Here is a 27,489-nt window from a genome sequence, read left to right on the forward strand (position 1 = left end):
ATCACGGTTTTACTTCTGCAGGGCGAGAGGAGACGGAAGAATGTCTGTACGGTAAGAGGATTATTCAGAATCGTTTAAATGCAATTTGCGTTATTACTGTCATTTTTTAGGTGTATTGAGTGTGGTAAGATTGCATTATGTAGATTTTTTAAAGTCAAACATTAAAATGATTCAAAAGTAGGTAATTTAGTGATTTTTGTTTTGTGGATATTTTTCACATGTTTTGCAGCATGATTTTACAAACAACCTGATTTTCTTCTTTATATACAGCTGTTTAATGATATATCTTGATTTGCTATTTATTCGGACCTGCTTAAGTACCTTTTGTTTTGTTCTTGAAACTACTAATATTGAAATTTGAAATGAAAATGTTGTCGTAGACCATGTTTTTACATAAAACAAGTAAAGGTGGCATGTTTTCAGACATATGTACATCTTTATACAACATCATATTAATGTTTTAACTTCAAATGATTTACATTAATAGCAGAAATCAATAATAGGTGGAAAAACACAGATTTTTCAATCAAACCCATGCACAGTGAATAGAGACTACGAAAAGATTTTCTTGTTCAGAGATATTTATCAAGGACAAAATAAAGTGATTATAAGACACATCTAATGTTTCAAAAGGTTTTATTTTAATTAACTGGTTTTAATTTTCAACTTTGTTAATCAGAGAATCCTAAAGAAACTTAAATTTGTCTAACATATGATGCATTGACAATAATAAGGACCCCTAATTCTTGATTCTAACCAAATAAGCATATTAGTAAGGCAACATATTACAATGATTTATTAAGGACCGTTTAACACTGAGAACTGAATTATGTGACAAACCTAAAAGAACATAATTAGTAGATTCTGTACATGCACTGAAAACATTTAAACATTGAATTTTTACATTGAAAAAAAATGACTACTTATTTAAAATTGGTTGCGATGATATTGTAATGATATATAGGTTTCAGAAATGTGTATCTAAGGGAATGTTGCATTTTAAAATTCTGTTCAAAGAAAAAAATAAAGTTTTGATCAGTTAATTTGAGATTTTTTAATTATTATTATTGTTTTGTTGTAAATTTATTATAAATAATAAAAATATATATTTGAAGTTGTCCACAGGCTCACTATAAACCCATTGAACTTTCACCACAGTTCCTCATCAACAGTTAAATTACAGTTTCCACAAAACAGTTCCTCATTGCTGACTATGTTAAAAGTGTTGATAATCATATAATTATTTTGATTTGCCGTGTCAGCAGTGAGGAACTGTTTTTGTTGAATCTGCATCTCAAGACTCGACATTTCGAAATAGTAAAATTGCTTAACTTTATATCAGTGTCAGTCTTTTGAACCCCACACGTGCAAACGACAATCAGGCTTTAATCAAACATGGTGAAAGAAGCTGCAGTTTTTTATTACTAATTACTTATAATGTTTGATTACCTATTTTTTATGCATAACAATTTTTTTAATCCTCTCTCTATGTTTCCTTTCATTTAGAATCCAGCCGATCCAGTTTACCACTGACTGCAAAGACCAGAAGTGAGTCGATCCCTCTTGAAGCATTTGTCATTGTGTATAATTCATGAAGTTGCTAACAAGCATAATAAACATGTTACAACACCTTTCAGAAACTTTATGAATTGGTCATCACTGTTAACTAAACCAGCTGATTTACAATCAACAACACACAGACTTTAGACTTTAGACTGTCTTCTTATCACTCATGGGTAACAGAGTATATAGATTCGGCTCATCATTCAGCCCCTTATACACTGAACCTTTTTCTTTGAGATCTGTGTTATCTTGATTTTCAGGTCAAATGATTTGAATATCTCAAAAACCTTTGCATTTGCATAAAAAGTTCCATGAATGTTAGGCACGCACACAGACATGAACATATACATGGGTAAATATATACAGATGAAGTCAGAATTATTAGCCCTGCTAAATTATGAGCCCCTCTGGATATTTTTCTTCCTTGATTTCGGTTTAATGGAGTCAAGATTTTTTTTCAATGCAGTTTTAATATCTCATTTCTTATAACTGATTGATTTTATATTTGCCATGATAACAGTACATCATATTTTACTAGGTATTTTTAATACTAGAGATACCAAAGATAAGATACTTTACAGCTTAAAGGGCAATTTAAAGGCTTAACTAGGTTAATTAGGTTTACTGGGCAAGTTAAGGTAATTAGGCAAATCATTGTACAACAGTTGTTTGTTCTGTAGACAAAAATTGCTTAAGGGGGCTAATAACATTGCACTTAAACTTTTTTTTTTTTTTTTAAACAAATTAATAACTGCTTTTACTCTAGCCAAAATAAAACAAATAAGACTTTCTCCAGAAGAAAAAATATTACAAGAAATAATTTGAAAAAGTCCATGCTCTGTTATTCATCATTTGGGAAACATTTGAAAAAAAAAATGACAGGAAGGCTAATTATTTTGACTTCAACTGTACATATGTAAATTATCTTTTTACTGTTTCTGCATTTTTTGCATATAAGTATAAAAGCCAACATGCAGTTTGAGCTTTGTTTATCTACACAACATACTGAGATTTATTCTTTATTGCCCTCAGAAAGAGAAAACTTAGTTCTACAGACTGTACCAAAGCTGTACACGATACACACATTTCCACCAAATACAAACCTTTTTACTAAACATTATATCTACAAAATATTTATTGATTAACTGTTTAACAGTTTTTTATGTACTTATTTCAGTTTTAGCAATGATAACACTTTTTTTGTTGTTGTTGTTTTAGTCAGTTGCTAAGGCAATATCTCTAATCTGTTTTTGGTCAAATTATATATTTTTTAAAACAGTTTTTCTTTATTTAAATTTGCTTTATACTTCACTATTAGTGAGGCAATATTTCTATTTTATTGTTTCTTAACTTTAATTTGCATATTTATTTATTAGTATATAAATGAAAGCAAACTATTTTATCAGTGTTAGTTTCAACCAATAGCATTGACCGGCAGGGGTGTGTGGTCTGGAAGTAATTATTACTTTCTAACTTGTTGGACAGTCCATCCAAAAATAATTATTCTTTCTTCATTTACTCACCCTTCACTTGTTTAAACCTGTTTGAGTTTCTTTACACTGTCGAACACAAAATAAAATATTTTGAAGAAGATTGGAAACCTATAATCATTAACTTAGTATTTTTTTTCATACAATGTATATCAGTGGCTACATGTTTAGGAACGAACATTTTTCAAAAAAACCTTATGTGTTCAACAAACAAAAAGAAACACACAAAGGTTTTGAACCACTTGAAGGAGAGTAAATAGTGAGATTTTCATTTATGGGTGAAATTTTCCCTTTAGGTTAACAGATGATTCTGTGTAATATATTTTTATTAATATCCAAAATGAATTAATAAGAGAAAATGCAATTGTGCATTATTGCAGTGATTAAAATCAACTGCAGATATGTACATTTTTACAGTACATAGAGCTGAAGTGTATGTATTGTTATATTGTTATCAGTGATTTTTCATCAATTCTCACTTTCACAGTTTCGATGGCATCATCCTCATCACCCAGAACTATGAGCAGCTCCCAAATGAGCTGGAGTGTCTGAAAGCCCCATTGCAAGACTATAGTGCAGTAAGTTACATGTATATACACACACATTTGTTTTCCTATCTTGGAGAGGCCATTATATGGACTTCCATTGTTTTTTTTGTTTTTTTTTTTGTCTCTTTTTGTTAGTGAAATCTAAAGCTGCGTCCCAAATCGCATACTTATGCACTATTTTACGCCATTTTGTAGTATAAATAGTGTAAGTAGTGTGTTCACATTGAAAACTCTCAAAATAATAAGTGCACTTTAATCACCCGGATGATGCACTCATTAAGCCGCTAAAATGAAGTGTGTAATGATGGACACTTCACGCACTCAACGACCGCAGGTTTCCTTACGTAGCGGAAGGGGCGGAGCGATCAGACGCACATGTTGAACAACTTTATTTATTTTGGATGGTGAAAGCAAAATTCTCCTACGAGAGTGATTATAGCGCCTCCGTATGGTAAATGCAGCAATACTCACGGCAGGTATCACTTGATAATTCAGTCGTTTATTTCACTGAGTTGGCAACAGTCAAACGTCATCAGGGAAACGGTTTGAATTTCCGCTTAGTAAAAAAACATCAGTGTGCCATTTGGGACAACACTACATACATATACTATCCTGTTGAGTGTGTAAGTGCATAAGTACATAGTGCATGAGTGCATAGTGTATAGTGTGCCATTTGGGACGCAGCTTAAGTTTACTATGTTTATCTTGTTAGCGCACATTGTTATTCTTTAGACAAACAATTAATACTTGCAAGTAAATCCACTGAAATAAATTGTTTTGATAATCTTCAAAGTCTGACCATATGTTTTTGCATTTGGTCCTTCTGTTGACATCAGTTTGACGACTTCAGTTACAATGTGCTAAACCACGCCCCTTTTACTGTAAGTTTGCCATGAAGGAATGATGCACAAAAGAAAGCCATGCCCCCCTACTCATTGTTCTATTTCAGTTGGAAGTACTTCAACATACTCAAATAAAAGTCTCAGTAACTTTTGTATCAAACGGACTTTCATAATTTGGGATATAACTCATCCCTTAAACCAGGAGTCTCAAATTGTCAGCCCGCATGCCATTTACAGCCGGTCACCGCCCTCCCTCCGGCTCCTAACTGATGTCAAAAATATAATGAGATTCAGCCTGCCAAAACATGTAAATCACAATAATTGTTGTGCAGTCCCGTCTACCCACTTGTGATTTTGACCTGCCACCTAGTCGACATTTAAAGTTCAGTGCATTCAGATTAGTTTTAGTTTCATTTTCTCTCTGTGTACAGTCGAGAGTAACACACATGCGTTTTAATTCTGGGTTTGATTTAGACATTAAAATGTATGTCTGTAGGTGCTCTATTTTTATTAAAGCTCTATTTTTGTCAAAATTTAAGGATCGTTTGGTTATCAGTTTTATACCACTTGTATTTTGTTGTACAAACACTTATTCATGGCTAACAAGTTATGCTGGTGGTTTAACATATGATAATTTTGCTAATAATCCTTTTAAAGGGTCTCATTTCATAGATTTTCCTCATATGCTTTTTAAGATTTGTGAATTGTTGAATTGAACTTGAACTTTCCCCCTCTTAGTTAAAAAAAAAGAAAGATATTGAACAATTGGCAGTAAAGTCACTTAAGTTACCCAATCTGCTTTCTGCTGTTCTTACACTATTGGGACAATACAATTGCTTGGGACAGAATCATAATGATCCTGCCTATTATTTGCAGTAATTTCATAAGAATTTAAACTCCCCCTTGAATATGTATTACAAGAAACAAAAAGCTAGAGTTTTGACTGCATATACTCTGTGGAAGAATGACTGAGTGTGTGTCTAATCCTCTGCCTGAGTTTGCCATATACACAACAACAACAACAGATCTATTTCAACAGCTGATGTGTGACACGATAAATGTGCTGATTTGCATTAAGACTGATGACAGGTAATGCTTGAAATACAACCATCATGTCTCTTGTCCTAAGATGGATCAATCATGTCAGGTTTTCACTTTTTTCTTGTGCTTGAATGTTAAAACCGATCTCCTATAAATTGTCAGTCACTGCATTGGCCCCCCACTAATTTGAGTTCGAGACCCCTGCCCTAAACCAACCATCACAGAAACAAAACCCAGTCATTAGATACTAATACAATTGATTGATTTATGAGCATGTTTGATTAGTGAGGACCCCTGAAATCCCTTTAGTGGGTTGTTTTTATTTTTGCTATATTAGTGAGGACAATTATGCCCTCACATGTATACTAGTACACACACACACACACACACACACACACACACACATACACACACACACACACACACACACAATAAGCAGCACTGATTCATACATTGTCCTCTTCTGCCCTTTTTTTTGTGTGATTCAGGTGGACTGCTGCATCAAGGATGAGGTGGTGGTGCTCCGAGTTCCTGGTCTTCCTGGAAACAGGCTGGTTTGCTCCTGCACTGGTCCAGTCAATCGAGACTATGATGACGTGCGGCGCTTCAGAGATGCTGCCGCTAATGGCATTAAGAGGTGCCTGTGGAAAAAAACACCACATGTCCTCATCCACTTACTTGTTTTTGTGTCTTTCTGTGCTTTTCTTGGGCTTCATTGTGTACTTGGAGGCTTTTCTCTTTTTGAAAATGATGTTTCCTATGTCTTGTGATGATTTGTGTGAATTATGCGAGTAGCTTCTGTTGAAGGAACACTCACTTTTTTAAAAATATGCTTATTTTACAAGTTGTATAGATGGGTTTTAGCATTTTTTTAATCCTTTCCGCTAATCTCCAGATCTAGCTGGAGCACTTTTTAGCTTAGCTTAGCATAAGTAACTGAATTGGATTAAATCAATAGCATCTCACTCAAAACATATTCCACACAGAAAATGGTGGATAAATGTTGATTCCTAAAACTGTTGGTTTAATATATTTGTTTGTTTTGTATGTGTAACAGGGCTCTGAAAGCTGGCCTCCAGCGCCCTCTGCTGGTTTGTCCTCCAAACAGCAGCTATGCCAAAAACACCCTTGTAGCTGTGCTCGGAGCCCTTCATGTTCTCTATGTGGTGAGACGCCTTGATTTTACACATTGTGGTCACTTATTAAAAATTTAGTTTCCTGTCAAATATACATGTTTTCTCCTTCAAGTTATACTATTGTTGTAATTATTAACTGAAACTGCTAACGTTTTGGTAACTGAAGACTAAAATAAAATATGAATAATATTATGCCATAGGGCAGGCAAGTTTAGGCCATTTTGCTTCAGTTCAGCCCTACTTATCTAAAGAAGATAATTAAGGTTTGAATATTACTTGTGGCCTACAAGCAGGCTATTTTAATTAATCAATGAATTTATTTTAATTAAGGCCATATCAAAACTCTGCAGGATGTGCAGCTCTTAACTTTCCAAGGCCTGTGTTAGTTTAAAAATTAATTAAAGAGTTTCCATCCAGTAAAACTGCCTAAACATTTTTAAAACTACATGCCTGCACATTTACATGAAAAAGCCCAGTTCTGTAAAATCAACCCATTTATTATATATTTATTTATTTGTTTGTTTATTTTCCTGTTTTATGCATTAAAGTAAACTCATTGTTTTTTTTTCTCCATAAAATGAAACAAAGTAATCTTTTTATTTATTTATTTTTGTTTATGTATTTTTAAAGTTCTTCATATTTGTATTGATTTTTAATTCATAATTTATTTATTTATTCATTTATTTATTTATTTTTTTGTAAAATGTTCAATTTACCTTTTGTATACTGTAATTATTTGCATTAAAAAAAAAAGTAATACAAAATAAACTTATTTCTAAACATTTTAATTGAATTGACTGCTGAACTTATAATGTGTTTTCTTCAGTGGAAAAATTAAACATTAAAGAAGTATTTTAGCTGAAAGTGTGGTCCTCGGTGATGCATGAAATGCAAGCCAGTGGCCACTGATACTTTGAGAGTAATTTTTATATGTTTTTCCATTCTCTAAATAATACGTGTGTGTCCTCAGCCTTTGGAAGTGAGAGAGCACAAGTCTTCCCCTCATAAAGTGGCCACTTTGGGCGTCTGGGTGAAGAACAAAGAGCAGGGAGATGGCATCATTGAGCTCGCCAATGCTCTGGAGAGTGGCAGGTGTGTGATTTTGTGTGTGTGTTTTTATTTGTTTGTGTAAGCATGTTTGTCTGATATTCATTATATAGTGGGGACCAAATGTATTGTAATACCAGTATTTTTATTTTTTACCTTGCGGGGACATTTTTAGTTCATTTGTTTTGCCCCTTGAGGAAAACGGCCCATAAATCAATGTAAATTGATTCACGGAGCCTGTTTCGGTAAGGAGGTTCAACCAACTTGGAGTTTAAACTTAAACTCTGAGTTGATTTACCGAGAGATTAAAAACACAGTTTTCGGTTTCTGAATAGCTGATCTGAGTTAAGTCAATTAACTTTGAGTAGACCAACTCAGAGTTGAGCGTAGACACCATGACTATAAAAAGGCATTATCATCAATGGAGCTGTTTTATATATATATATATATATATATATATATATATATATATATATATAAATGTATGTATGTGTGTGTGTGTGTGTGTGTGTGTGTGTGTGTGTGTGTGTGTGTGTGTGTGTGTGTGTGTGTGTGTGTGTGTGTGTATATATATATATATATATATATATATATATATATATACACACACACACACACACACACATACATATACACATACATAAACATATACATATATATATATATATATATATATATATATATATATATATATATATATATATATATATATATATATAAAACAGCTCCATTGATGATAATGCCTTTTTATAGTCATGGTGTCTACGCTCAACTCTGATATATAGTATAGTAGAGTAAAAATGATGATTTGTCTATTGTGCAGGTTTGTGTATCGTGATATCGGTGGCTCTGACCCGGAGCGCATGGCAGCTCCGCGTGTAGCCGAGTATGTTCAGTCAGTCTTCAAGGACAGTCCTGTGAAGGTAAGTCTTTATCTGAATGTTTTAAAGCTCAGCTCTTCAAATTGAGATGCTTTATTCGCATCCATGGCATTAGTGAGAAATGGCAAATGGAATGGGATTAATGTATAAACAGCATATCATATGAAGTCAATCCATTTGTAAATAAAAGTAATAATTACCTTTTTCAAAATGGACACGATCAGGTTGTACATATGAAATATGGAGTCGGCCACCCAAGTGGAAGAGAAACTTATTTGTCGACATATTTTGACAATAACATAATTTGAATTTGATTAAAATATGTTTTAAAGAACATTTTTATTCAGGAAGTGTTTAAAAAGGTGTATTCTAGAGGAATAATAAAATATTAATCAGTGATCAGATTGAAAGATGTTATATGACTTTTTTATGCTGTTATTTATGTTTTTTGTAAAATACATGATTATTAGGAAACAGTTATGATTGTAAATTATATATTGAATAATTACAAGTGTTGCCATGAATTTAGTCATCGCTGCTAATATGGCACTAACCAAATAAATAAATTCACATCCATGTGTTTTTATGTTTTTAGGTGACTGTAGTGAGTAACTTGAACACTCTGGAGAAGGAATACCCGTGTCTGGCTGCAGTCAACCGCTGTGCTAATGGTAAGAGGACGGTTTCATGTCAAATCAAAGAAAAATCAGTTGTCAAAAAATCAATTGATCAGTTTGAACCAAAACTAGCCCTAAAAGCTGAGATCTATATATTAACCTTCATTTGTCAAATGGAGAAAATTCTGGATGCGTCAGTAAATATTTTATTAGAAATAAATGTAATGATTGTCAATGTTGTTGTTGTTGTTGTTGTTGTTTTACTCAAAACTGAAATTAAATGCAAAGCACAATGAGGAGATGTTTATATACATAGAGAGCATATTAAATGCAAGTGAAGTATCGATTTAAGTAAAATGACAATAGCTATGTTTCCATCCACCTATTTTTAAGTGCATTTTGGAAAGCACCTAAAAAATCGGTTGATGGAAATGCTAAGTTGTGTATACGTTTTGAAAATGCGCATGAAAAATATATACAAATAACTGAGTAGGATAAACTTTTCATACGATAAGAAAAGATGCACATAAACTACAATTGAAACATTTTTCCCGAACAAATTCCAGTATGCTCCTTAAAAAAGGTTGTGGGATTTTGTTATAAGAGATGTTAACAATGTGTGTGAATGGACAAAGCAGCAGGCCGAGCACACCGTAAAGCGTCTGTAATGTTGTTTTGGTCATTTTAAAATGCCTTAACCATTACAGAGTTAGTTAAAGTTGTTAATCCAATTTTTGGATGGCAACATAGCTAATGTCACAGTCTTTTTAGAGTCCGGATAAAAAAATAAGCATGAAGTAAAACATGTGAAATTATAAATCACTAAAACTAAATGCAGAATATGAATCAACAAGGTCATATTTCGAAAGATAAAGAGCATGAATCACAAATGAATTGTATGCATTTAAAAAGACAAATTTTAGGTTTTTCAAATCGCAAATCCAGTTTTTCCCTCTCATATAAATGTTCGTGTGCTCACAGTGTTTTCACTTTCATTGTCATTTCCACATTCTCTGCTTGCATTTACAAAAACAAGCCATTCAAGTTTGCTATAAGTGGGCTTTAGCATCTTCATTAGCTAATCAGCCGCTTCTCTAGCTAATCAGTCAAAGGAGGGGTTGACATCACTCCCATTTTCAAAAAATGGACAAAACAATGTAGCGTAAAATGAGTAACTGAAATTTTATTTTGACCTTGTTTATAAAAGTAAACTAAGAGTTAGTATGTGGTTATTGGATCAAGAAAGATGTGTTTTCCAGAGCTCAAGACTGTGAATCTAAGACCTCAGTAGTATAATGTAACATGTCAAAGTTATTCTAATATGGCCATGTTTGTTCTCCAGCTGTGCCTCGTCATCAGGCTCGAGTGATCAAGCTCCAGTACTGTGGAGAAGGACCCATTGAACAGACCCTTATGCTGGTTGGAAAGGTGAGGTTTATGTCAATGGCATGAATGCACACTGACTTTTCGATTTCAGTCGGCCAACCCAAGCACTTCCGGTAAACTGTCTTGCATTAGAAAATCGCCACATTTAAGATGTGATTTCTTTAAAAAAACAGTGAATTTTTTTTTTTTTTTTTTTTCCACTGCCTGACTGATATATGATATGAAGAGGGTCTCAGACCAGACAAGAAGCACATTAAATTTGCCATGTCTCTAATTTATGGACATTTATTTTATCCCAGTGTTTTCAAAGTAGTTTCTACGATAGCTTGCTGATTCTAATGGCGCTAGTGGTTGCATTGTCTTTCATCTCGTTTTATGCATGAACATCTAAATGAATGCTTAAGTCTATTTAACTGATTATATTTTAATTACATTACAACATCAATTTTGTAAAAGGCACCTTATGAAATTGAAAATCGTCACATTAAGCCTTCACCGGAACTTTAACATTGGCTGAAAAACACTAGTTGTGCTTAAAGCCCATTGTATTTGAACTATATGACGTGGTGTGAGTCTATACTGTGTATCAATACACTCAAGTGTAGTTCCTCACTATTGAAAGTAAAGTGTGTGTGTGTGTGTGTGTGTGTGTGTGTGTGTGTGTGTGTGTGTGTGTGTGTGTGTGTGTGTGTGCGTGTGTGTGTGTGCGTGTGTGTGTGTGCGTGTGTGTGTGTGTGCGTGTGTGTGTGTGTGTGTGTGTGTGTGTGTGTGTATTAGGAGTACACACTGAAAACATTACTATATAATATTATGACAATTCTCATCTATCATAATGTAATAAAGCATGTACAGTATATGTATATAAAAATTTGTGTGTAAAGTTTTGATTTTGCTAAAGGTGTAAGAATTCTGCATCTTCATTCCAGTTAAATAAATAATAAAATATATTTAAAATATTTCAGCGTAATGTTTTTAGCTTTAGTCAACTATAAGAAAATTACTGAACTTTAAGATGGAGCTGAATTTGAGTTTGATAATTTTTCTCTTTTTTTTCGGTCAAGTATAGCTCCATCATTGTTCAAACTTTACTTTTCTTTAATTTGTTTTCAAGAGTTCATGCTTAGCTGATGATTAATTATAAAGGTGTATATATATATATATATATATATATATATATATATATATATATATATATATATATATATATATATATATATATATATATATATATATATATATGTATATATATATATATATATATATATATGTATATATATATATATATATATATATATGTATATATATATATATATATATATGTATATATATATATATATATATATATGTATATATATATATATATATATATATGTATATATATATATATATATATATATATATATATATATATATGTATATATATATATATATATATATATATGTATATATATATATATATATATATATATATATATTTTTTTTTTTTTTTTTTTTTTTTTTTTTTTTTTTCTACCTGAACTGTTAATTTTGTGAAACATTAGACCCCTAATGCACGAACATACTGAATTTTGTGAAATATTACACCCCTAACTCCAACACATGCATATACATACTCACCCCTAACTCTCTCTTTCTCACACACAGAGACCGATTATGATTTATTTGGGTATATCGCCCAGTTGTACACAGGAGTTTTCAGCACATATCTGTGTTGTGTTTCAGGGCATCACATATGACACTGGTGGAGCTGACATCAAGGCTGGAGGAATCATGGCTGGGATGCACAGAGATAAATGTGGATCTGCGGCTGTTGCCGGATTCTTCCAGGTACAGTTTTACTACACCGCTGCTCATATTACTGTCCTGAATATTAGAGTTCAATAGTTATGGAAGGTTTTTTGTTTTGTGGTTGTTGCATTGGCCACTTGAAAATTTAGTTTCTCTGAATGATTTTAGTATGCATTTGCGTATAATTTTAATATTTGTTACGTGCTGTAAAGCTTCGATATCACTCCTTCCAAATTTAAAAATATATGTTTTTTATATATATATTTAAAAAATTTGGTTGTTGTTGTTGTTATTATTATTACAATCTATTTAGTTTAATTTTAATTATTTTTTTATAAAATTGTTCAAAATAACAAATGTTTTTATTATTATTATTAATATTATTATTTTTCGAGATTGAAAATCAGGATTATTCCACCTTCCAACTTTAGCATTTAAAAAAATAGCATGAGGTTGTCAAATCTAACATAAATATTAGTTATTTTATGCTTTAAAGTACGTTTTTTTTTAAAGGGCACCTATTTTACCTTTTTTTAAAAGATGTAAGATAAGACTTTGGTATCTACAGCATGTGTCTTAAGCAGGGGTCACCAAACTTGTTCCTGGAGGGCCAGTGTCCTGCAGATTTTAGCTCCAACCCTAATCAAACGCACCTGAACAAGCTAATTAAGGTCTTAATTAGGTGTACTTGAAACATGCAGGCAGGTGTGTTAAGGCAAGATGGAGCTAAACTCTGCAGGGACACCGGTCCTCCAGGACCAGGATTTAAATATAAATATTTATTATAGCCTCCAGAATTTCCCCATTTTTGTGTGAGTAAACTGTAGCTTTTTTGTGAGCTGCTTCTCCTTGCACACTGTTCACACGTGCATGTCTGCTTCTCATTATGCGTTAAGTCAGATAAACAGCACAGTGACAGACAAGCTCGGATGACGTTGAAATACAGCTCATTGGTCAAAATTGCCAAATAAGTTTATTTCATGTATTTGTGGTGGGGTTTATTCAAGCCTTTCTGAAATGATGAGTCTCAAACAAATGCACATGTACGTGTTTACTGACACCTTGCCGCTGTGGTGATTATAGTGGAAGAATTGAAGTTTTACTGTCTTTGTTACAAACATGTTCTGTTTTAACAACTTTTTTAACTTACAAAAATCAGAACAGATGTTTTAAGCCTAGTTTAAAATGTTTTGTGGAGATGTGTATACATGGTATTATTGAAATATGGCATCATTCAATCAATTCGATGGGAGGGGGAACTGCAGTCCTATGTCACGTTGTGGTGGGCCTCAAAATAACTGTGATTTGGGTCCTATTTTTAATGTCAGGAAAGCTTAAAAAAGAGACTTGTTAGGTTTATTTCACTCCGAAAATACCGTGGACACACTCTAAATAAACACAGTTCTGTCCAAACAGCTTACAAAAGTTGATTTTCACTAAGACTGTGTGAAGTCAAAATGCACATTGATATTGCTAATTAGTTGAACAGAAAAAAAAAAGTTTGTTTTGGTAATCTTCAAAGTCACTATTTTCTTCCATTTTTGGAAACTTGGTCCTTTTTGTTGACGTCAGTTAAACTGCTTAAGCCATAAAATTCTTAACCATACCATTAGTTTGAAAGAAAAAAAAATGAATTTGAGTTTTACCACAGATCTTATTTAAGCAATACAACTGAAATCCCATAAAAAATAATAAATAAAAAAAACGAAAAATAAAAGTCCTAAAATGCTAAATTGCTTCTGTGTAGTTGATCATCATACAGTAGTTCATCCACTCCATTACTAAAGGGTTAAGGTAATTTGAATAAAATCTTAATGTTGTAGTTGGTAATCAATTACTGATGTGAACTTTACTAATTTGGACTTACAGAGAGATGGAACAAATATTTTAATCCCAGTTTATTTGCAAAAAAATGTTCTGTGGACATGTGTAATCATGGTATTATAGAAACAATTCAATCAATTCGGTGGGTGGTAAAATCTGCACTCCTACATAATGTTGCGATGGGCCTAAAAATGACTGGGATTTGTATCCTATTTTAACATCAAGAAATTAAAAAAAAAAGACTTGTTTGGTTTCTAAAACTTCAGTATGACAGTGGACACACTAAACATACACACAGTTCTCTCCAAACAGCTTTCAAAAGATGATTTTTTACATAGGTGCTCTTTAAAATATGGACCAAATAGCCTCAGTAGTTTGCAGAACATAACAAAAAACATTATCAAACTATATAGAGCATGACTTTAAATCCAGATTTTATGATACAAATATAATATAATGTATTTTTATTATTATTTTAGATCCTTGCCAAACTAAAGCCCAAGCACTTAAAGGTTGTGGGTGCGATGGCCATGGTGCGCAACAGTGTTGGATCTGGTAAGCAAGTTTGTGTGAATATATTGACCAGCTGTGGTGACTGTTGCTAAACTTTTTGTGTAACTCTTGGTCAGATTGCTATGTGGCAGATGAGCTGGTGGTGTCTCGTGCCGGTCGAAGAATCCGAGTTGGAAACACTGATGCTGAAGGAAGAATGGTCATGGTGGACTTACTGTGTGAGATGAAGGAGCAGGTACACACACACACACACACAATCCAGCATATACACTCTTCAAATATTGTGCGTTCATATCTGAAGATTTAAAGGGCTTTCTACTGTGTTAATTAGTTAGTCAATATTGTGATAAATCTTTCATTATTATTTTTCGTTTCTCTTTGTAGGCGCTGCAGGAAGTGTCTCCTCATCTCTTCACTATTGCCACTCTGACAGGACATGCTATCAGAGCCATGGGGCCAAAATACTCTGTGAGTAATTCCATAAAGATACTTGTACAGGGGAAACATTTTCCATCACACAGTGTGGAGTGTAATGAGTCCAAAAGGAACTGTTTACTGTATTTTAATGACTTATTCACTGAAAAATTGTCATTTTTAGGTAACTTAATTACAGTTCCTTGTAATGCACGTGCTTTAAACGCTGTAGATAAGGTAAACAGTTCTGTATAAATCAGTTCAGATGAGGAGAGTAATTCAAAATATATTATGTACAGTTCTTTTTTCAAGTAAATAAGGTTACATGTATCTAGATTTAAAAGTCTGACTTGGTTAGAAATGACTTCATAGCAAAATATAGTATAAATTCGGAGAATCAGAGTAACTGTAAAAAGATATTTTCCAATAACCTAAAAAATGAAGCGTTGAGAGGAATTGAGTAAGAAACAATGAACTGAGATATGACTTTATGAAAGTATATATACAAAAGTCCAAATTATTAGCCCCCTCGGAATTATTGCCCGTTTATTTTTTCCCCAATTTCTGTTTAACGGAGAGAAGATTCTAAACATAAAAGTTTTAATATCTCATCTCTAATAACTGATTTATTTTATCTTTGCCATGATGACAGTAAACAATATTTGACTAGATGGTTTTTCAAGACACTTGTATACAGCTTAAAGTGAAATTAAAATGATTAACTAGGTTGATTAGGTTAACTAGGTAGGTTAAGGTAATTAGGCAAGTTATTGTATAACGAGGATTTGTTCTATAAAAAATATATAGCTTAAAAGGGCTAATAATTTTGACCTAAAATGTTTAAAAAAAAAATAAATAAAAACTGTTTTTATTCTAGACGAAATAAAACAAATAAGACTTTCTCCAGAACAAAAAGTATTAACAGACATACTGTGAAAATTTCCTTGTTCTGTTAAACATCATTTGACAAATATTTAAAAAAGAAAAAATTCAAATGGGGGCTAATAGTTCTGACTTTAACTGTATACCTTGCGTTAAATACAATGCTATTGCTTTAAAATGTTTCATGTTTTATGCACATAATAAACTATTTTGTTTTGAGAGTAATTCTATTAAACTGAAGACTGTTATGTTTGTTATTAAAATGTTTAAGTATGAAATGTATTTAATAGGGTTTTATTTAAGTCCCGCTACAAGGACTGAAATTTAAATTTGGTTTTCTATTGCTTTGATATTTATAGGGATTAAAATTAAGATAATCTTCACAAAATATGACTTTTGAATACTAAATACAGGTGCAATTAAGCTAACCTAGGCTGTAAACGAACTATAAGGTCACTCACCTTTTACTTTGCCACCGTCGTGCTCCCTGATAACTTATCGTGGATCATTTTTTACAAAAATAAACTTGACAAGGATTCACCCTGTAGATGCATTTGAAATTTGTTTTGATAATCTTCAATCAAAGTGTGACCATTTGCTTCCACGTTTAGAGAAGCAGTCCTCTGTTGATGACAGCACATTCCAACTTTTTTGATAAGGGCTCATTTTACAAGTCCTCTAGAGTTTTAGAGCATTCTAGCATTTTTTTTTTTTTATCCATTCAGCCAATTTCTTGTTCTGGTGCTTATGGCGTAGCATAATGAATTGACTAGGAATTACTAGGAACTTTATCCCCATTCTGACGTAATAATCAAGAACCCTGCTGCAGTACCATGGCTGCACCAGTTGGAGTGATATTATGCAGTGCATGAGAATCAGCTGTTTTCAGAGGGCACCTTGAGTTATGTGTATTACACACTAACTTTACAAAACTCTAGATTTAAATAGGAAAATGATCAGTGTTATTTAGAATCATTGTTTTTTTTTTGTTTTTTTTTTTGTTTTTTTTATGAAATGCTAATGGTCTAATTCGATTTAATTCATTATGCTAAGCTAAGAGTGACCTTGCCAGAACAAGATATTGGCTGAATGGAATGAAATTATTCAAGTTAACTGTTGAACTCTAGGAGACATAAACACTCTGGCTCAGTTTACCTTTAACCACGCCCCTCTTACTGTTAGTAGGCTATCAGACAATGATGTACAAAAGGGAAACCCTGCACTACATCCCATTTAAATAGAATTACATCAACATACTACAATAAAAGTCTTGGCAACTTCCAATTTACACAGACTTTAATGCAGTGGTGGACAAACTTTTTACATTCGAGGGCCACATTAAGTTTTGCAAACCAAGTGAAGGGCCACATGTCAAATCCTTCAAAAAATAACTTTTATTTATAGTGGCAGTATGCATGAAACATGTAATATCTGACAGAAACATGTCACATTAACACAAAACAGATTTTTTTAATAGTAATTATTGAGTCAATTTTACAAGTGAAATGAACTTGTACAGCTATTTATATTTATCATCACTTATCAATCATCATAAAATAATAAAATAATCTCTTATACAATATAATAATAATAATAATGTAATAATTTTTACAGTGGAGAATAGAAATGATATCATCTGATAGAAAAAATCTCATATTAACACATTCAAAATAATTCTTAGTTTCCTGTTCAGTCAAATTTACAATAATCTAATTTGCCCTGCATTTAGAATATACTGATCAATCATCATAAAACCTTAATAAAACCACAAATCTTTGATAAAATAACTTTTGAAAGAGGATGTCTGCATGGAGAATATATTCTATGACAAAATTAACACATTTAACAAGCAATTATTATATAATTTGAGTCAAATTCACAACAATCTAATTTGAGCTCGTATCATTATGCTCATATCAATGAGTGTGTTAATGTGAACAGTGAGCCTGAAAATAAAGTTAGATTAATATCATCAGCAACACTCTCGCTGAATACCTAGCTGATTCAGTTGTTGCTTAACGACATAAAAAAAGTGCACTGATCTGCCCTTTTTTTTTCTTTTTTCTTTTTGGTCAACAAAAAGGCAGTGTGGTGCACCTTGCGTTCGGTGTGATCTGCCCTTTAGGTTGTAGTCTTTAAAAACAGCAATACTTTCTTGGCATATTAGACACACCGCTTTAATTTTTTTGCCTGACTCATTTTCAGTCATTAACTGTCGAGTGCATTTTAATATCCGAGAGTGTGTTCCAAATCCACTGGTTGCTTTAACTGCACCGCGTACAATACTGTCTTCAAATGGCGTTCACTTGTATTGCATCATTAATTTACTAATACTGAAACCAAACCGTTACTCAGAAGCAGCATTTTAAAAACTCCCTCGCGGGCCGGATGAAAGTGTTCAGCGGGCCGCAGTTTGCCTACCTCTGCTTTAACGTCTCTGACAATGCCTGTAATCCTATTTAACTATACAGCTAAAAAAAAAATTAGGAGGGGGTGTAAATAGTGTTTTATGCTGTAGAATAAAACATAAAAGTATGTTGAGCTTGAGTTTTACCACAGACCTTCTTTCAAAAAAACAAACAAACATTGGGCTCTATGTTAGAAAAAAAAATTTACTTTTGCTATTTTAAGGACCGAAAAATACACACTACGTCCTGACGCATGGTCTAACAGGGTTGTGCTCATTCTCCTAATGAGTTATCGGTGTGTTTTACACGTTAACCCATCCAAATCTGCATCAAAGCAACATTTAAAATCACCTGCTAAAAGGTCTGAAAAAGAGCAGTATTGATAAATAAAGTAACAATATTGCTCATAAATTTAGGGGTATCTATATTGGGAGCATAGATGTTCACTAATGTAATTTCTTGAGCACATAGGGTACATTTAGTTAGTTTAAATCTTCTTTCGTTGTCACTCTGTTGTTCTCTAAATAAAAAAAGGGAATTTTTTTTTTTATTTATGAATATTGCTGTTCCTCGTTTTTGAGTTGTATAACTTAGAAAAAATACACTTGGCCCACCCAGTCTCTCTTGAGTTTTTGATGCTCTGTATGAGACAGGTGAGGTTTCCAGCAAAAAGGCAATGTTAACTTTTTCTTTCTTAAGAAATGTGAGCACCCGTTTGTGCTTCATAGAGTGGCCTAACCTTTTGACATTCCATGTTATCACTTTGCATACATTATCCATTTAACTATAGTGCTATGGTTGCCCTGACCATCAATTTGTATACCCGGAAATGAAAGATTCTGGGAATTCCCCCCCCGCATTGTGACCATGAAATGTCAAAATTAGGGTTGGGCATCTAAGCTATAATGCCGATCCGATGCGCATCTCGATACAAAGAATACGATCCGATATATTAGCGATACATTTATGACATATTGCGATGCAACACGATACGATTCACACCCATATCACGATACAGTGCGATAATTCAGCACTAACTAATTAGATCAAGTTTATGAGATTATGTAAAAGAGGATGCTGTGCCATTGAATGAGTTTGATTATTTATTAACCCAGCAAAACCAAGACTTTTTTTACAAACTGGCTTTTCTCTCAGAGCCAGAGTGTCAGTTTACAGTAGAGGGGCATTTTAGAACATATAGCACATATTATTTAAGTATTTTCAAGATAAACAGAATGTATAAGTGCAATATATATTAAAATATATATATTTGCACTCTTTCAACATCAAGGTTTAGCATTGCACAACAAGAATTGTGATTTAACTTTTCAACTATGAAAACAAGTTTTACAAAGATATATTTTGCCACTGATTATTCAAAACTTAAGGTCGTGAACTAGCAGTGTTATGCTGCTTTGAAACATCACTGTCACTGTAAACAACAGGCTAATAAAAATATAACAAACCAGCAATCTTCTTGCTGTGAGGTGGTCAAACTACCCACTGTGCCACCGTGACACCCAATTATTTTTATCATTATTATTATTAATATTATTATTATTATTATTAAATAAAAATTAAGAGGAGGAGGTGTTTAAAACCGCCTAGTGCGGCATTATAGAGAGGGCGGCGTCCGCAACACCCAGTTATAGGGTGGCAGAATAGAGGTCCGCGACACCCGTGCGTCCTCAGTTATATCCGCGCATAGGGCGGAAGAATAGAGGTCCGCGACACCCGCGTGTCCTCAGTTATATCCGCGCATAGGGCGGCAGAATAGAGGTCCGCGACACGTCACTTCATTTTCATAACCGGTCACTTTCGTTTTCACATTGCGGTTGAGGGCGGCGTGATCGTCCTCTGCCTAGAGCAGCAGTTCAGCTTGCTCCGGCCCTGCAGATGAACAATGCAATAACATCCGTTATTGGCATAGAGCGCACAAAACTTTTGCGCATGGAAAAAAAAACTTGCAATGCTTTTCTCACCACTTTTGGAGCTGGTAGCTACAGTTCAAGCAGTGCGAAAGCCGGGGATGTAGGAACACTGGAAGATGCTTCCACAACAACTCACTTGAAGCGGCGCCACGGTGATTACAGATTACTCGTACTGCCCGCGTATTTTATAGATGTGCGGCACATTTTGCAAATTGCATCTGTCCTGTCAAGTCGTCCATCCTTAAATCCATAATGCTGCCATACTTTAGATTTAAAACTCAGTGGGGAATAAAATGTTTGTTTTGCTTCTCGCGCTTTTCTGCTTACTTTATGTAGGTCGATTAAATTATGCGCCAAAAACAGGTTGACAACACTTGTTAATAAATAAAAAATACATTCTATATTAAAAATATAAGCTGTATCTCGGAAAAACCGATGCATCTCGCAAAAACCGATGCATCTCGATTTGCTTCCAAAATTTCATTCATCCTCTGCTGCTCAACCGATGCACTCGCATCGTGCACGCGCATGACCGCGTATCGATACATATCGATTAATCTTCCCATCCCTAGTCAAAATGCTTCTGTGTTTTTGCCTAAAACTTGATGTCATAGTTCCTCCACTCATTGAATGAAATCTTAATGTTGTAATTTGAGGTCACGTATGACTGCCGCTGACTTGTTTCACATGTGACTGTAGATCATCATGGACAACGGTGCTGCTCGACGTGCAGGAAACGATCTGGAGTGGCAGAAAGGTGAGACGAGCTACTGTAATAAGCTGTTTCTGTTTCAATAAATGTTGCTTCATGTGTCATAAATGTGTTTGTGTGTCAGCCGGAGAGGTGCTCGGAGACCTGTTTGAGGTGTCCACTATTCGGCGGGAGGATTATGAGTTCCACAAAGGGAAATCTGAGTATGAGGACATCCTGCAGGCCAATAACCTGCCCTCATCCGCTACACCGCGAGGACATCAGACGCCTGCAGCCTTCCTCATCATGGCTTCTGGACTGGATCAGGTACCACACATACACAATCATATATTCAGCTCTGTGTGGAGAAATGTCATTATTGTAAGGGGTGTGGGAGGTTTACTGTTGATGGTAATATCATTATTATGGTGGCTTGAGAAAGCCAGCATACTGTTATCCTACTTAATCTTATTATTCTTCCATCTTCTTCTTGGACTATTTTAAGAAAGCATCTCCTCCTAGACTGTTCATACTTCAACCACCAAACTAACTTCAAACATCCAAACTATACTGAATTAAGTTGCTATATATTTTCCAACTGATCCGACTTTCGGTGTTCCCAAAACCGTCTCGGGAAATTCTGAAAAGTTCCATTGACTTAAAATCGGACCAAACTTTGTGGCCTCATAACTTTGCGCCAGAGACTTAAGCTTGGGCTCATTTACAGACTTAAGCTTGGGCTCATTTAACTCAGACTACCAATCTGCTAATCACCTTTCAACTTACTAGCCACAACCTAGCAACCTCCTATGGTACCCTAGCAACTGTCCCATAGACTTCCATTGTAAAAAAAAAACTGCCATTGACTTTACATTGGACATACTAACAACAAACCAATGCTAACAATACACTAATCCATAGAAACATACTAACGACATACTAATCATACTAGCAACGTGCTAACAAACATACTAATTATACTAGCAACATGCTAACAAACATACTAATCATATAAGCAACATGCTAATTCATACTATAAAAAATACTAGTAACATGCTAATTAATACTAAATTGATGCTAACAACACGCTAGTTTATACTAGAAACATGCTAATTCATACTAAGTTTATGCTAACAACATGCTAGTTTATACTAGCAACATGTTAATTCATACTAAGTTTGTTAACAACATGCTAGTTTATACTAGAAATAAACTAGCAACATGCTAATTTGTACTAAATTGATGCTAGCAACATGCTAGTTTATACTAGAAACATGCTAGCAACATGGTAATTCATACTAGAACCATGCTAATTTATGTTATCAACTGCCTAGCAACTACTCGGAACACATTAACAATCGCCTAGCAACACCTAGGCAACCGCCTATCAACGCCTTGGCAACTGCCTAATAACCACTCAGAACACCCTAGCAACCACATAGCAACACCTTAGCAATGATCTAGAACACCTTAGCAACCGCCTAGCAACACTTTAGCACTACTCAGAATACCCTAGCAACACCTTAACAACTGCCTAGCAACCACTCGGAACACTCTAGCAACACCTCTGCAATGACTTAGAACACCTTAGCAACCACCTATCATTTACTTAGCAACTGCCTAGCAACCAATAAGAACACCTTAGCAAAACCTACAACAATGTAGCAACACCTTAGCAACCACCTAGCAACACTTTAGCAACTACTTAGAACACCCTAGCAACCACCTAGCAACACCTTAGCAACTGCCTAGCAGCCACTCAGAACACTCTAGCAACCACCTAGCTACATGTTAGCAACGACCTAGAACAACTTAGCAACCACCTAGCAACACCTTAGCAACCACCTAGCAACACCTTAGCAATCACTTTGCAACGCCTTAGCTACCGCCTAGCAACCACTCAGAACACCTTAGCAATGACCTAGAACACTTTAGCAACTGCTTGGCAACATTTTAGCAACCACCTAGCAATGAATTCAATTCACGAATAGCAAAAATTCAAGGTTGAATGGCTATAAAACAAAACAAAGCACTAAATTTATGAAGTGTGCTTCACACAGGTTAGTGGGTTTGACAAACCACCTCTAGAAAGGCTTTTCTCTCTCCGAATAATGTAAATTAATTTTAAAAAATGAACTAACAGTTCCTCTTCCTTTTGTTGAATCGCCGAATGCCTCCTCAATTGTACGTGGCTAAATAAAATGTGTAAAACCATTAAATCCACATAAATTTCACAAATTCATTCAGTGTGAACAAATTTCATAGTTTTGACCTGATCTCGAGTCAGTTTTATGAGTTTGTAGATGTGTTAATGAGACATTTTGTACAATAAAAAATTAATAATAATGAACAAGTCTCTTGTTGGATTGTTTAGTAGAGCTTATCATGGAACAAACTACATTTTGAAAATTCATTATTTGTTAAGCATTAACTACATTAATAAACGCTAGTCGGCAGTTTATAACTGCAGCTACATAATGTGCTTAATAATTGAACTTTCATACTTTAATGATTTATTTTTCAATACTTCATGAAGTATTGCATTATTTACTAATCATTTGTGTTTAAAGCATTTTAGAATTCTAAACATAGGTTTCTATCAGGATACACATACCGGCGCCGCAAGTCGGCGGCTGTTGGCGGCGCCCGGCGACGGCTCATGACGCAGTTCATTTTTCAGCCGCACCACAGATCGCCATCTGATTAGTTTCATGTTAAATATCATTCGAATGTGCACGTCTGGTGTGTGATACTTTAAACTGTCATGTACGCCCCGTGTCGCGGCGCCGAGCGGTGCTTCTGGTGTGCGACCTGCTTAAGAGTAGTTGGTGAAAATTAAGATAATTCAGAATGAGTTAGTAAATGATTAATAAACTATTGAAATCAACGTTTATATGTCTTATACAAATGAACTAACAATATATACCTGAATAATGTTAATAAAGGCTTTACTAACTTAACTTCATGCAGTTTTGTGACCTAATCAAAAGTGAGGACTATTCATGCTTTATAAATCCCTTCTAAATGATGAAAAAAGGCTCAGGATTCATTCATTCATTCATTTTTATTGTCGGCTTAGTCCCTTTTATTAATTCGGGGTCACCACAGCGGAATGAACCGCCAACTTATCCAGCCCCATTTTACGCAAAGGATGCCCTTCCAGCCGCAACCCATCTCTGGGAAACATCCACGCACTACGGACAATTTAGCCTACCCAATTCACCTGTACCGCATGTCTTTGGACTGTGGGGGAAACCAGAGGAAACCCAGGGAGAACATGCAAACTCCACACAGAAACGCCAACTGAGCCGAGGTTCGAACCAGCGACCTAGCAACCTTCTTGCTGTGAGGCGACAGCACTACCTACTAGGGCTGTGCAATTAATCAAAAATACGATTTCGATTTCGATTATGCCTTCCAACGATTATGAAAAATCATTAATCGAGATAAACGATTATTGCATCATTTACCGCCCCCTTTCCAGTTGTACACGTGTTGCTCTTAAAAGTGTGAAAGACCGCATGATTCTGTGTGCCGCGCACACACAGAATTGAAGCATGCAGTCAGCATTCGGTCTCAATCGCACACTGAGACAAGCAGAGCGCAGTCAGTACACACATCTAAAGTCATCTTAACATGAGCGCTTTAATGGTCAAATAGAAGTCAAAGCGCGGTGTTTAGTGATTATTCATGTCAACCATCATTTGTGTAATAAACAAACGAGTTGAGAATCAAAAGAGACGCGAAAGAGAAACTATTGAAGAGACAGCGCGCTATAATCCTTCTGCCGCCTGTTTTTATGATTATTAATCAAACAACAAATGGAGAACATGCCTCTGCTCTTGACTGAAGGACTTTTGTACCTAAAGTGTTTCTTAAAGTGAAGATGCTTAAAGCACAGTTTGTTTTATATTTTATTCTATTGTATTTATTTCTCTTTCCTTTGCAGGGTGGAAAATAACTCAGTTGAAGTCAGAATTATTAGCCCTCCTGAATATTAGCAACCCTTTTCCCCCCAATTTCTGTTTAATGGAAAGAAGATTTCTGAACATAATAGCTTTAATAACTCTTTTCTAATAACTGATCTATTTTATCTTTGTCATGATGAGAGCACATAATATTTGACTAGATATTTTTTCAAAATACATGTATTCAGATTCAAAGTGTGATTTAAAGGCTTAATTAGTGTTATTAGGCAGGTCATTGTATAACAGTAGTTTCTTCTGCGGACAATCAAAAAATATATTGCTTAAGGGGGCTAATATTATAGACTTTAAAATGGGTTTCAAAATATTTAAACCTGCTTTTATTCTAGCCAAAATAAAAATAAAAAAGCCTTTCTCCAGAAGAAAAAATATAAAAGGAAATACTGTTAATTCCTTGCTCTGTTAAACATCATTTGGGAATTATTTATTTATTTTTTTTCTCCGGAGCGCTAATAATTTTGACTTTAACAGTAATCGTTTTGAATAATCGTGATTTCAATTATGTCCAAAATAATCGTGATTATGATTTTTCCCAAAATCGAGCAGCCCTACTACCTACTGCGCCACTGCTTCACCCGGCTCCGGATCAAACTGCAATCTTATCTAAAAAGTCAAATGACTGTAAAGTTTAAACATTGCCGAATAACAAGAGTGTCAACCTAAAACTGGAAAAAACAACAATATAATAATTTAACCATATAATAATATGCAATGTTTAAACTGTAGTCATTTTTTTTTAAATAAGACTCCAAATATTTATTTTTCATTTGATAGTTTAGTAGCTGCAGTTATAAACTACTTATTAATGTTTATTAATGTAGAGTTAAAGCTTAATAAATAATGAATTAAATATTTGCTAATGCTTAATAAATGATTCATAGTGTGTAGTTATATTAAAGTGTTACCATAAGTGCATCTCTTTTATCGCTACTTGACGATCAGTTAAAATACTATATATATTTTTTGTCAAGGCATTTTTGATTCTTTATTTAAAAGATAAATAAGTTTTAAAGTTGATCACAATCACACAGATAAGAGCATTGTTTTCTAGAAAATAAACACAAACATGGTCACAAATGAAATGCTGATTTTATACAGTTCAATGAATCAATACTTTGGCAAAAAAAAAAAATAGTTTGAAACAAACAAACCAAAAAAAACAACAACACAAATGTCCTGCTTTTAACTAATAATTACACCTGTCTCTGTTTTTGTATGAAGCCGACTTTTTGAATGAATCAGTTGAGCAAATGGTTTAATTAATCACTGAATCGAAGCATTTTCATCAATTAATTCTGTTAGCTTTAGTTTATATTTTATGCTATTTATCTATCCATACATCTATCTATCTGTCCGTCTGTCTGTCTGTCATGTTGATGGTAGTGTACATTTCTGTCCTTACCTGTGTAAATGTAGGGTTTCTTGTTAGTATTTGTTACTCAGAGCTGAGTAGAGCCATTTCATTGAAATATGAACTCGTGTCTGCATGAAATATGGATAACCAATCAACATTTTTATTGCCCAGCATGGAGTGGACTCAGCCAAACCTCTGCCTTACTCCCACATCGACATCGCTGGATCCAGCGGACCCTTCCCTGGTGTCCCAACTGGAGCCCCAATTCTTGCCATGGCCGCAAAATACCTGAAGCTGTAAACGTCTGTCTAAAGATTTGTTTATGTCCTTCAATTGCTATTTTCACCTTTAGCCATTTTTCATTTAATGACTTTGATATCTGCATCATTTGATACTGACTACACTGTTAATAAAAAAGATATCAAATAATATTGTAAGGCAGTACAGTCGTACAGTTTTGCAGTGTAGTCCTAAATATGGCCAAATAAGGACACTTTAATACTTCCAATATAAACACCGTCCCTTTCCCCCTCTCTCTATGTACCTGCATTTCCTCCATCTATAAAATCTTCTGTTCTCCTTACACTCTGCACAAAACTCATCTTGTCAGTTTTCGTTAGTACTATGCTTAAATCACTCACTCTTCATAAATGCATTTGATTTCCATTCCTGCCCTGTAGCCTAACAGTTTCTCTGACATGAATCTGGAGGTGAGACTGTGATTGAAATGAAATGGCATCTGTGACTTGGAAAACTGTAAGGAGAAGAATAATGGGAACAGTGTAACGGTCTGTTTTGTACCAGTATTTGTAATCAAAATTTGAAAATAAAAGCTTTTTTTGGCATTCACTGGCAAAAGTGTTATGTTCTATATCCAACTGATGACAATTTATGAGTATTGTTCATGTGATGCCATAGATTTAATTAATGATGTGACGTTGTGCGCCGAGGCTTCGTAGCATATGTATCAGAAAAAACCGATACATCTCGTGTTGTACCGGAGCTTGATTCGTATTGCCATAATTAGGTGATCAGTGACGTCCAAAGCTTAATTTTCGCCTTTACCCACGTGACTGCTCCGAATTTTGATTAAAAGGTTTAAACACCCTCATGGGTTAGTAAAGTGTATAGCCAGAGATTAGGCGTC

The 27,489-nt window shown here is 34.2% G+C and overlaps 1 protein-coding gene across 3 annotated transcripts; it reads left to right on the forward strand.

Annotated features, from left to right (window-relative positions):
* zgc:152830 lies at nt 1-27,187 on the forward strand. 3 transcript variants are annotated; one of them, XR_012383839.1, is made up of 17 exons: nt 12-51; nt 1,507-1,548; nt 3,541-3,631; nt 5,973-6,121; nt 6,542-6,650; nt 7,591-7,712; nt 8,491-8,590; nt 9,144-9,219; nt 10,508-10,593; nt 12,274-12,378; nt 14,643-14,718; nt 14,793-14,911; nt 15,061-15,144; nt 21,011-21,068; nt 21,148-23,571; nt 23,823-24,358; nt 25,535-27,187. XR_012383839.1 is itself a non-coding variant. In NM_001076620.1 (16 exon segments), coding segments are annotated over 16 exon segments (1,539 nt in total). In that variant the 5' UTR covers nt 1-40; the 3' UTR covers nt 26,643-27,187.
* The last annotated feature ends 302 nt before the right edge of the window (nt 27,188-27,489 follow it).

This window comes from Danio rerio, chromosome 8 (assembly GCF_049306965.1).
Source record: "Danio rerio strain Tuebingen ecotype United States chromosome 8, GRCz12tu, whole genome shotgun sequence".
NCBI classification, from domain to species: Eukaryota; Metazoa; Chordata; class Actinopteri; order Cypriniformes; family Danionidae; genus Danio; species Danio rerio.

Excerpts from the sequence above, each read along its gene's own strand:
- zgc:152830 (XM_073909853.1), top strand. The coding sequence starts at position 12,205 with ATGATTTATTTGGGTATATCGCCCAGTTGTACACAGGAGTTTTCAGCA. Across the intron at positions 12,379-14,642 it reads CTGTTGCCGGATTCTTCCAG|ATCCTTGCCAAACTAAAGCC; the intron begins GTACAGTTTTAC and ends TTATTATTTTAG. Across the intron at positions 14,912-15,060 it reads TGTGTGAGATGAAGGAGCAG|GCGCTGCAGGAAGTGTCTCC; the intron begins GTACACACACAC and ends TTCTCTTTGTAG.